At 39.9% G+C, this 13,163-nt stretch overlaps 1 protein-coding gene across 2 annotated transcripts in view; it reads right to left on the minus strand.

Annotated features, from left to right (window-relative positions):
* The window catches only part of Ush2a (usherin), a 701,257-nt gene that overhangs the window by 170,954 nt on the left and 517,140 nt on the right, over positions 1 to 13,163 (minus strand). For both annotated transcript variants that reach the window (XR_004946207.1, XM_036202543.1), the window contains exon 47: positions 1,486 to 1,684. Coding sequence is in view for 1 of the 2 variants with exons in the window: in XM_036202543.1 (XP_036058436.1) it covers positions 1,486 to 1,684 (199 nt within the window). In the remaining variant the exon portion in view is untranslated. The remainder of the gene's footprint in view (positions 1 to 1,485; positions 1,685 to 13,163) is intronic.

Here is a 13,163-nt window from a genome sequence, read left to right on the forward strand (position 1 = left end):
TTCCTGTGGCAGACCAAATCAGCAGTTTCCCAGGAACTTCCCATTTCCCCCTGAGATCCTCCATGTTGGGAGTGGGCGAGAGCAGAGACTAAAACATGGCCTACGTCTTCCAGAGTCCCACTCACTCGGTTGCTCATTTACAAAGTTAGCAAGAGCACAGAAGTGCGTTCCAATCCAGCCACCAGGGCAGCTTTCCTAAACAAACAGCAACACGTTTGTTTTGTTGGATTTAGTTGTTAGCGTGTTTAAGAGTGGTCTCACTGTAAGCATCAACGGGATGACTGTTCCTTTCAATGCCATAGTCTGCATAAAAAGTATGCAAAGTTATGTACTATGCTTAACAGTTCTGAGAGAACGCTTTGGGTTTTTGTTTTTGTTTTTTCTTTTGCTTTTTTTTCGAGACAAGGTTTCTCTGTGTAGCTTTGTGCCTTTCCTGGAACTCGCTCCATAGACCAGCCTGGCCTGGAACTCACAAAGATCCACCTGCCTCTGCTTCCTGAGTACTGAGATTAAAGGTGTGCACCACCACCGCCTGGCACACTTTTGTTTTTTAAACAATTTCTAAAATTTTCATCAAAAGCACTCAATAGCAACTCCATGTACAAAAAACCTACTAGACAAGATACATTTGTATTTCTAACAGTTCTGCATTTTAAGTAGCAGATATTTTATATTAAAAAACAAGTTCCCATCATGACCTTTCCATGTATATACACACACTCATGTATATACCACACACATACATACACACAATTAAATTAAAGCATAATAATTTTAGAGATATGAAAATTTTAAGGTTGACAAGTGTCTTTATGTGTCTCTTACATAGTAACTACCACTAAGCATGTGGCAGCCATAATAATTTGTATTTCGATCCATATTGCCTCAGAAACTCACTTTATTAATTCTGGAGTTCCTTTCTAGTGAATCTTATGGATTTAGGAGTAGCCTCAGTCATCAAATGTGCAATGCTGCTGATAAATAGGACATTATTTCATTAGATGAAATCTTACCTTCAAATCAAGTAGTTTTCTGTGTTGTTTGTCAATAAAAGCCATTTACAAAACCCTCTGTCTGGCTGTATTATTGATCTGATTCCTAAACAGCAACTAATATGAACATTAATCTACAAATGACCATAATTCTAAAATATTTCTGACATACCAGGAGCAGGCCTGTTCATGGCACTGTATCAGAGTTGTGGGAAAAAACAGCCATCTGTAGCTGAATGAATTTGTATAATGAAAACTTTGAGTCCCTCAAGCTGATACTAATTTAGGGGATCCTTATCATCCTAATAAACCCATATTTTCTGAAAAGATGATGAAAAGTGTGAAGGCTAAAATGATTATAAGGTCAGTAGAATTTTGATAGCAATACTTCCTTCTCTATGTGATCTTCATAGCATAATATGAAAAACATTTATCATAATAGAGCAGAGTGTAGGGAGTCTGGGTTTACATTGGTACATGTGAAAAGATCTACCTTAGTTTCTGGAGAATAGCAAGTCTGCCCACAGATATTTTCAGGGTGTTGACACTTGACCGCCTTGCATTGCTCATCACTGTGTCCCTCTGTTAACTTCTGGGTTTCATGGCATGGATGCCATGTTTTCCGTAAAAGGTCATATCCGAGAATGATACCATTTGGATTTTCTGGTGTCATCCAATCTATTTGAAGGGATCTGCAACAGATAAAAATATACATATACATGTAAATACACATAGATGTCTATACAGACATGCATGTGTGTATATTTGTGTTTGTGTGTGTGAGAGAGATCTGTTTCATAACTACATGTATGCAGCACCACTGCAGGCTAGAATCAACACCACTGAAAATACAACAATCAGCACAGCTGCTGTCGACCTTACTCACTCAGTCTTCCAGACTGGTCAGACAGTCTTATTTTATGAGCAATTCTCTGCTCATGAGTGTGTACTAACGCTCTGAATATATGCTGATGCATATGTATGTTAATATACTTGTATGCTCATAGCCATGACTGTCATTCAGCATGTTTTAAGACTCAATCTAAACTGTTTTAGTTTGGGGAGAAGAATACATAGCAGGTGCCCAGTGGTTTCCCACTTGAAGTTTCAGAGGGAAAAAGCAAACATCCCTGTGAGGAGTCAAGAGAACCCACAGGTCATCAGCATTGCTGAAGAAAAGCACAAAAATGAAGCCTTGGTGAACAGCAAAAGCTCAAGTATGGCAGATGTAACCTCTTTTCTGTACACCTTCTCCTTTACAAAACCAGAGGCAGATGACACATCATCCGGCTGGCCAAAGATGTGTCTGCAAGATCACTGTGAAACCTATGGGCAATGTTTGCTTCCTGGACATGGCTGTCAGCTTCTCCCCTCTTTGCTCTAGGATGCCTTCAGTGATGCCTGTGCTGGTCTGAGAAAGCCTGTGAAAAATCACAAAGAGCAGCACAGAATCTGGGATCTCTGAGACAATGTCACCCCCTGTATGTCTGGATCTGACTGTATAAATCTCTATGATTGGTTCTTAAACCTGCAGTCAAAATCTACTCCCAAACTGAGAAAATCTTCAATATCACTAACTTCTTCTATTTAGGCTCTGACATTTCTTCGCATTTAAATCACTGCTAAGTAGATTTGTTCCTTTGGTAACTCCTTAGCTCATACATGGTTTGTGGTCAGAAGTCTAGGAATTGGAGAGCATTTGATTTTTAAAAATTTGAGGAACCACTTCATTTTAGACACAAATATGCTTTTGGAAGCTGGTATATAGGGAGTGTGTAACAGCTGATCAAAATTTCCTGCCTTCTCAGTAACAGGTTAATATTAAATTTGTGGTGATTGATATCAGAAAAGCAAAGCTGTCCAACAGAAAAGAGATGTAATCAGAATGCCCAGTGGCTCACATCTGTAATCCCAGCACTGAGGAAGTCGAGGTAGGAGGACAGCCATGAGTTTAAGGCCAGTCTAGGTTGTCTCAAAACAGAACAGCAGAAAAAGATCCACGATCAGGTTAATACTGTAGAATCTGTCTGCATTCTATGCACACAATGTCTTTGCAGATTCTCAATAAGCAGTAGTTAAAAGTCTGAAACAAGGCACTAGAGGGTTCACATATTTTTGAAGCATAGCATGGCGTGCTATGCCTCCTCCTCTATGAAACATGAAAATGACTAGTCGATTTGTGACCACTGGTTTTGAAAACTGAGTGTAATTCTGACATGAACACTAATTCCCATTTTGTTATTCTAGAGTCTCTGGCGGGATGTTTAGCCAGTCACAAACAACTGTGGGGTGATTTTCCACACAGAAAATGTTCTAGCAGTACATGAATCAAAGAAAGGCATGAACCTGGGCCTATGTCTCAAGTCATTGTTTCTAATTTGATTGTATTTGTGTTGGGAGCATGTGTACCATGGCATATGTGTGGAGGTCAGAGGACAACTATTTTCTTTCTCCCAGGGTCCTGGGCACCAAACTTAGGTCATGAGGCTTGGCAGCAAGTACTTTTACCCACTAATCACTTCACTGGCCCAATGTTAAGTCTTAATCATCAAAGTTTCACAATAACTTACATTGGAGCATTATTTTTCTGTCACTGTGTACTAATATTTTAAATTATTTTTCATTTTGGATCTGATCAGTATTCTCAGTGACATCACTTTCAGAAATCCAATTAAGCACAAACACTTATCTGAAAAGGCAGCAGTCAAGATAAACCCTGACATTTTAATAGACTGATGAAATTATCATTTCATTTTCTAGAAAGTATACATACAGCACAGAGAGGAAGGTAACATCACCATTCAAGAGATTCATGGGCCAATACAGCCATTGCTATTTTTCCAGAGATCCAACTTTCAAATCAGCTCTATAGTCTGCAGATACTGCATCTATATTCACTGCAGAAATAAATTATAGCGATCACTATGCCCTCTGTATGTGAGTGGGGGATATACATGCACATGTGTGCATGCATATGTAGAGACCAGAGGTCAATGTCAGGTGTCATTTGCTCAGGAGCTGCTTGCCTTCATTTCAAGACATGGTATGTCATTAGACCTGAAGCTCACTGACCAGGCTAGGCTGGCTGGCCAGTAAGCCCCATGGTTACCATGACTGGCTCCTTATGTGGGTGCCAATAATCCAACTCATGTCCTCATGCTGATGCAGTAAGCACTGACCAGCTGAGCTTTCTCCTAGTCCTAGAACACTACTTTAAGTGACAGTCAAGGGTGTGACAGGTCAGGAAATGAAGTTCACAGTATCTTTGATAGTCTCTGATAAAAACCACCATGGGCACACCCATGCGAGAACACAAATCAGAGCGGGTCAGACATTCCAGTTGGACATTTCATTTTAATTCTGTCATTTGATAATTACTATTCAATTTCACTATAGTGCATAATTACACATCTATCCTTATAAAATCCATTGCTTCTGATAAACATGGAAGCTAGAAAGCGGTGGGAATACAATTTCTTATTTTTACACAGGTAGATGCTGAAATACTGTAAGACAGGATTCTGTATGAGGAGTTGGGTTTCACAGTGACACTTTATTACTGCTATATCCTAATATTTTAATCACCATTTGTCAAAATATCTTATTTGAACCACAAGGGGAAAATTTTTATGCTTCCAAGACCTCAGACTAGACTGTTACAGATTAAACAGCTTTGGATTTGTGATTCTTCTAAGAGAGGTCTTTAAAAATGTGGATATTGTTTTATTACTCATTCATGTAGTATTCACACTCCTCAATAATATTCTAGACTATGTTATCAAAAATGGTGGGAATACTTTAAATGCAAAACTAAATACATGTGCTTTGATGAAATGTTAACTTTTGATTTTTGAAAATTTTTTGAGTATTCAGATTGTTTTTAAATATTCAATAATATTAAATATTTAACTACCCTATTTGGATGTTTATTAAAAACTGCATCAAGTGAAGGAAAAAGACAAAAATATCACACACACACACACACCCTAGGTGAATTGTGTAATAACAGAGTCAAGTATTTTCATGTTTTTCTTTTTCAAGACAGGGTTTCCTGGCTGTCCTGGAACTCACTCTGTAGACCAGGCTGGCCTTGAACTCACAGAAATCCTCCTGCCTCTGCTTCCTGAGTGCTGGGATTAAAGGCCTGTGGTACCACAGCCCAACAAGTGTATTCATTTTTAAAAGCATATAACCAAGGCCACTCAAAGAAGGCATTGTGGGAGACATGGGTGTGAACACGAATAGACAGGTAAGATGGCAGAGGAAATTCTGGGAAGGACCAGCACTGAAGTAACAGGATCTGCCTGGCTCTGCCTCTTGAGTGCTGGGATTAAAGGCGTGTGCCAGCACCGCCTGGCCCACACACGTTTTAATATAAAAGAGAGTGACGGAAGCCTCCCAACACCACGCTGGCAGCTTGAGAGTTAAACAGGGCAACCGTTCAGTGTCACCACTCCTAGAACCAAGCATGCAGAACATCCCACAGCAGCCCCTTCACAGTCCATAACTGGGCTGAAGAGAACAGATGAAACCAGGGACGGTGAGGAGCATGAATGGGCATCAGCGGTGTGACACTGGGTGGAGTTCGCATTTCTTCCTTTAGGAATTTCAGTTACTGTTCCAGAGGTGATTGCCAGGTGATGGGTTTATCTGTTTGAGAGTTTCTTCAAAGGCAACATCAAGGTTCTGAAAAGTTCTGAGGCCACCACCAGTCCATCATCCCAACCAACCCAAAATAAACAGAATCTGGGGAGTTTTTTAAAGTCCACACTTTAATGAATACTTATTAAATACCTAATGCAAAAGCAGGCATCAATCTGTCTTTATCATCAAATGAGACAGGTAATGTCCCTTTGATCATTAAACTTATATTTTGCTGGAGGGTGATGAGCAGTAAACAACATGAGAATAACTAATACCTCAAGTCATAGTTTGAGGAGGCCTGGCTCTTCTGTGCAGAAACATAGAATTAGGATGAAACAAAGTGAGGGAGTGAATGAGTGATCCAGGTTGTTAGTTATCCCTGTGCTTGATGTGGAACAAGAGGTCAAAGAATCCAGTAGCCCTGGAGTGCACTGAGCAAGAGACAGAATGTTAGAAAATAAGACACAGTGGCTGCTGGGAGACTGGGATGGAGCTTGCCAACTGTGTGGGATTTCATGGGCTAGGAAAATAAATTTGGATTTGGTTTTGAGTGTGTTGGATAACCACTAGACATTTCTGAGCCAAGATAGGAAAGAGAAGTTATTTACCTAGAATTCCTACTCCTTACCTTCCCACACACATTCCCTAGGTTCTGGAAATGAGCCCCAAATACATCATGCAGAGAAAATGAAAGCAGAGAAATTGGCAGTCACTGCTTCTCACGGTTTATGTCTGAAGGATGGAAGTATCCAAGCCTGATCTGCTATTTCTAGAGTGAAGTGTGGCTAGGAGGTCCTGGGGATGTCTGAATCAGGCCAGCAATGTGGCTGAGCAGATGAAGTCTCTTCCATCAACCTGGATTTAATCTCTGGAACTCATATGTTAGAAGAGAGAACTGACTCTGGCGAGTTGTGCTTTGATCCCCACATGTGTGCCATGGCAGGTACACACTCAGTCTCCATCATACAAGACAAAGTGAAAACATAATTGAAAATGGAGTTTAAGTGGAGTTACCCTACAAATGGGGGTGGTGCTTCTCCTGGACACATAGGCTAACAAAAATCCACTGCCAAATACAGGTTACCTCTTTTCAAATTGTTGGCCACCAGGGTCTTATAGATGCCCCCACTGCAATTATAGGCTACTGCCATTGCTCTTGGCTACCCTCTAGAACCTGGTGATAAGAACTTATTGCTGAAGACACCTCATAATTGAGTCACAGGAAATGGAGAAATCAAGCTGGCATTGATCTGAAAGTTTCATTCTTCCTGGCCAGCTTTCATAGTGATGGAACATTCTGTGAATGTTACCATGGAGAAAAAGTCATCACCAATCTTGCCCAGCTGTGAATTCTGCAAGCTATAATAAAGAATGGCCTGGCAAAATATACCCGTTTATACAACTGTGGCATCCATGTTACAGAAATAACTAACCAATCACTCTCTGATTGGATTTAAAACCCATTCCACAATAATGAACTGGTATTAATTGCATTAGAACTGATGACAGTCTAGGTCAGAGGATTTAGGAAGAATCTAATACTATCATTCTGCTAAATAGACATACCAATAAACTGACTCCTAAGTTCTTATGTTCATACCCATAGATCAGTGCATCTCTCAATCTTCATCAGAAAATCTTTTCACAGTAGATGATAATACAGAGATCCATGTGTGGTCAACATAAGAGAATAAGGTGACTGTGGAACACTCAGGTCAAAATGAGGTATCTAATCATATCCTCTTTCCCTCAAGGCTCAGAGACCAGCCCAGAAGAGGGGGTAAGAAGATATAGAATCCAGAAGTAGTAAATGAATGTCTATAGTGAAATACTGTTTATTGGACATGACAAGGCCATGGTACATGTTAACTCACAGTGGCTGTGACTATACACAAGACCCGTACAGAATGAATCCTACCAAAAGTCAAAATAGGATTGACAAGGAGGTGCTCGTGAAGTCCTATCCCTAACTGAGAAGCTGTTGGCAGTTGGTGGATGCTGGGGGAGGTAGAAGAAGTTTTCTTCAGGGATGCAGCCCCTGAGAAGCCACCAACATTCCATTAGAGGCCCATGAACAATAGGCAACACTATGTAGATTTAGTAGGTTTTTAAAAAGAGAGCAGCCATGAAGTCAGGAGGAAAAAGTAGTAGTGGAGGGCATAGGGGGTGGAGGGGAGTAATTGGAAGAGAGGAAATAGTGGGGTGGATAGGATCCAAAAACATTATGTGCATGCATGAAACTCAATAAAAAAATAAATAAATGGAAATGGTCAAATATATGAACTTCTATATGTGGGGTGGTGGTGCATTTACAGGAAAAGTTGACCAGAATGATAAGAATTCACTTTTGGGTCTAGGTTACAGAGTGACAAGAAAAAATCAATAGGCATTTGGATGTATGGGCATAGCTCAGGGTCTCAGCTTGGGTCAGGGGCCATTGACTGACTGCTGAGAAAGTTTACATTCTCTGAGTTCTGTTGATGGCACCCAGAGTTAATGAGTGTACTTGCAAAGGAACCCAAGAAAAGGGTTTCAGAGAGCTAGAAATATGGATAATCTAGAGGCCCAGGTGAATGAGGAAGAAGGGCTGGAGGTACACAGGCCACTTCAGGCCACCTCAGGCCACCTCAGGCCACTGAGCTGCTTCTGTGCATACTACCAGAGGCAGAGAAGTCAGTGGGCATTTGGGAAGGAAAAGGGGGCACAGATGTGGTGGTGACGGAGCTTCTGAAGTAAGTTTTGAAAGCCATTGTGGTCATAAGACACTGAGTTCTGTACCACAGTATTGAGCTTGTAGTAGATCTTCTGTTTGAAGAGCCTTCCTCATGCTTTTTAAAGATTCCAACGGAAATTCCAGCCCAAATTAAAAGTAATTTCCCACTGTCCATATTAGCAAGCTAGGGAACTTAGAGCAATGGTTCTCAACCCATGGGTTGTAACCTCTTTGGCAAACCTCTATCTCCAAAAATATTTACATTATGATTTATAACAGTAGCAATATTGGTTATAAAGTAGCAATGATTATGGTTGGGGGTCACCATGACATGAGAAACTGTATTAAGGGGTCACAGCATTAAGAAGGTTGAGAACCACTGGTTCAAAGGCTACATGATGGAAACACAATGTAATTAGTTGGATCTTACAGCCTGATAGTTTCCTTATTGAAATAAATGAAAACATGAGTCTAATACATATCACATATATGTTTATGAAATCATAAATTATTACCTTCAGTTCAGGCCCTGAGTCTCTAAAAAAATTGGAGAGAGAGAATCTCTGATAGAGGAGAGACTTTGACAACCTATGACACGGTATTAAAATCTAGGAGCTCCCCAGTATCTCCTCAGACATAAGATAAAAAAAGAAGAACTTTGTTATCTTTAGGTTCTGACCTCTCACACCAGACTCAGCTCCAAGTTAAGTACTTTGAATACACTGGGATTTATGCACAATGCTCATGGCTTAACTGACCTTTGGAAGAATCCAGTCTACCATGCTTCTATCATAATGATTGCTGAAATGATGCTTTATAAAAATATTATGGGCACCATTCAGTATCTCCAGGCAAACTTGAAAACAATTACTTTGTAAGCATTCCAAGGACTTTATACCTCAGATGTCACATCAGTAATCCAGCCTCAAACCAATATGGTTTCAATTAAAGGCAAAAAAGGACAAGATCAGGGCTCTCTTGATTTTCCCTGGAGCTCCATGCCTGGAAACCATGGGCTTCAGAATACTGGCAGGCAGGACAGGCTAAAACCTCTTCCTTATGTTTCTTTCCCAGCTTTTTGTTTTATGGAGACAACATAAGCAAACTTCCAATCATCCCATTACCTGAAGTATTTGTCATATTTCAATCAAAGTGGGAGCCAGCCTGTTCTCTCTGCCCAGTACTGTCTCTACAGTCTCAAGGACCAGAATTAATGAATTAGCTATTGATTAAATTCCACTCTAGCAAATCCACCAAGGCAAATAAATGAACTACCCAGGGCACATGTAGGCCACGGCCAGACATGTCTGGGTTATCGATCAGTAGTTAGTATTCTTTGGGGACACCGAAGCGGCTGATGATAAGATGACAAGTAGGGAATGTACAAGATGGGACTAGAGCTTGCTTCTAAAGGGACATTTTCTGAAACTACAATGGTCCATATGAGCTTTCTGCATGCATGTGCACCCCTGGGTAACACAGAATGTAAGGAATATGACAAGAACTTGCACTGCAAACGATGTAGTCAAAATCTAGGCATACATTAAGGTCAAAGACAAGGATGAGTTGATGCATTCCAGGCACCTAATCAAACAGGCCCATGTGATAGCTACATGTTATCAGAGTATTACCAAGTTAAATTTCGCTGACATTGCATTTTATCAAAGAATAAACATAAAAAAAAATTGAAAATGTATGCTTTATAAGAAGCCAAGTTATTTACAATGTTCTAAAAGTAAAGTCAATCTACTGATATTTTCCTGGGTGGATTTCACATTTGATCTTTACATATTGCTAACATAAAAGAGATTAAAAAAATCCAGAAACATAATTAACAAGTATTCACTGCCAGAAGTATAACAAAATTACACAGAGAATGCTATTCACAGAGGAGGCTAACTGCTTTGGTGCTGGTATGCTTGGCAGCCTGTACCCACTTCTTGCAGCCTTTGGGAACTGGTACTCTGCCACAATGGCTCATTTTTAAGAAAGGAAATATTTTACATGCCAACATTTGGTTGTGAATGGTGTCTATCAGTTTGTTTTTGTTAGATCTCTGGCTGAAAGGAGAAAGAAACAAAAATATATCAGCCAAAGGCACTGCAATAAAGAAAAATATGTTGTGTGGGGGCATCCTGTGCTGACCAGCATGGAGTAAGGCTGCTACAGCCATTCTCTCAGACAGCATAGTGGGAAAGCCTGCACACACAGCACTGTCTGAGGACTCTGGAACGGAACCATGGCAGGGACATCATGAAAAGCATTAAGTCATGAAGAATGGATGTCAGAGGATGTGTTCCTCATTTTCCTTCCCCTCCACATTTAACCCAGGAGTAGCCCCAGGGTGGAATAGGAGAACTGTGAAAGTGAAATATGAGAGGCTGGCAATCTTTTTCTATTTTTTTGACCAGAGTATGCAGAGGGGAATATATATATATATATATATATATATATATATATATATATATATATATATATATATATATATATATATATTCAGGACAAAGAGTGTGGGGCAAATTCCCACTCTGTTTTGTTCCTGTATTTTTCTTCTTGGTCCTGCCCAAAGAATGAATCAGGAAGTCCCATGACTGCTCTGGCCAAATGGGAATCAGAAAGGCCAAGGACAGTTCATTTTTCTATTCAGAGGAACTAGAAAAAGGAGCCCTGCTGCCCAGAGAATAAACTTAGGGAAGGAGAATCTTTGCTGTTTTCTTTCTCCTAGTTGCCAACAAAGTAGCTTCTGCTGTGCTAACTGTGAAGAAACCAGAAGGCACAAGGCCCAGAAGTAAATAACATTTTAGCCAAAGGTTCAGGAGAGGAAGTGTAAGAGGCTAGAAAGTTGGAGAATCAGTTTCAAGTGGCGTGTTTCCAACTGTATCACACACATGAGGAAACACTTCATTTTCTGAACCTTTCTACTACAAGTCCTGAGTGAGCCATGGGGATGTATGTGCATGTGAAGGAGGTAAGGAAGCAATGCAAAACTTGAGGAAAACAAACTGGCTGCTCACTAACTGATAAAGGAACAGAAAACAATTTGCTCTATATCTAATCAGTTGTCAAACCCAGGTAAAAGAGAGTGACTTCATCTTGAGAGGCTATGAACAAAGTTATCGTATCACTGCTTAATATTTAAAAATGATTCCAGGAAATAATCCCATCATTCAAAATGATCCAAATGAAATCTAGGATGGCTTTATGAACATCAGGTAATACAAACATAAGAATAAGGAAATTATGAGGGCTAGTAATGGATAATCACATAATGAGAAAAGGGTCAGCTTATCATGTCAATACACTGCAGTGTGCATGTATGCAGTTGGTAACAACACATCAAATGCATAAGGAAAGAATGATATACTTGTCCTTATAATGACACATCTCTCACCTCAAAAAGTAGAGGTGGTAATTTATTTTTAGAGCCAAATGTGAATGGCCACAGGCTGAGAACACACAGGCTACCTCAAATTCCCTTTTCCAATCTGGCAGTAGTTCACTAAAGTCCCAATCAGTCGACAGCCACATAGAAAGATCACTGTAAGACATGGCTTCTTTCCAGGAATTTCCCTTCACACATCTCAAGAAGCAATAGATACATCTGCAATTACATGTTGACATCAAATTTCTTCTGTCAATAATTGACAGAGTAACTCAGTGGGTCAATAAGTTGATAGATAATCCAAACATTGTCATGACTCAACCTCCTCCACCTGACACTTATAAACACACTGACCAAATTGGCACAGTCTCTTCAAGTGCAGTCAATGTATATTTAATAACTAAGATAGATGGTATTCTGTGCCCTGAAACAAACCTTAGCTAATGTAAGAGAACTGAAAATTGCAAACCAATGTCCCTAGAATATATGAGAATTAAACTAAAAATCTGTCCAAAGTATCTGAAAAAACTTTTAAATATTTGTGACTTAAGTCATCTCCTCGTGAATGATCTATAGGTCAAGAAGGTCCAATGGTCAGTAAAAAATATTTTGAGCAAATGAGAACGCAACATCTCACACAACGTGTGCCACCTAAATCAGGGCTCAGAGGAAAGCATAAGGCAACAGGCTCTCCACTTGACCTCATACCAACCAATAAGCTACTCTCTCTGAGGAAACAAAAAGGAAGAGAAAAGCAGTGAAGAGCAGAATTATCTCAAGTAGCAAACAGAAAATAATGTTTAAGAAATCAATAAAGATTCTGTCCCACTCCATAGGCTGCCTCTGCACTTGGATGATTGTGTCTTTGCTATACAGGTGGGCTGTAGGTTCCATGAGATCCCATTTATCAGTTGTTCTAAATGCCTGAGCTGTATGGGTCCTGCTCAGAAAGTCCTTTCCTGTGGCAGTGAACTGAATTTATTCCCTTCTTTCTCCCTCTGTTGAATTGAGGATATCAGGTCTTAGGCTGAGGGTGGGTCTTTGGAGTTGAGTTTGGTGCAGCGTGAGAGATAAGGGTCTGCTTCTCTTCTTCCACACACAGCTTTCTCAGTTTTGGCCAGCACCAAGTTGTTGAAGACATCATCTTTTCTCAAGTGTGTCTGTTTGGCCTCTTTGTAAAAAATCAGCTGGCAATGAGTTCATGTACTTTTATGTGGTTCCTCAATTCTATTTCTTTGATCCAGGTGTCAGTTTTTAAGCCAAATACCATGCTTTTCTTCTTTTTCATTATTATAGCTCTGGAGTATAACTTGAAATCTGGGATGGTGATACCTCTAGCAGGTGTTTTTCATTTTTAGTTGTTCAAGATTGTTTGGAATACCCTTTTTTATTTTTCCAAAAAGAAATTTAAGATTATCCTTTTAAATTTCCA

The sequence above is a fragment of the Onychomys torridus genome, chromosome 11, assembly GCF_903995425.1.
Source record: "Onychomys torridus chromosome 11, mOncTor1.1, whole genome shotgun sequence".
Classification (NCBI taxonomy): Eukaryota; Metazoa; Chordata; class Mammalia; order Rodentia; family Cricetidae; genus Onychomys; species Onychomys torridus.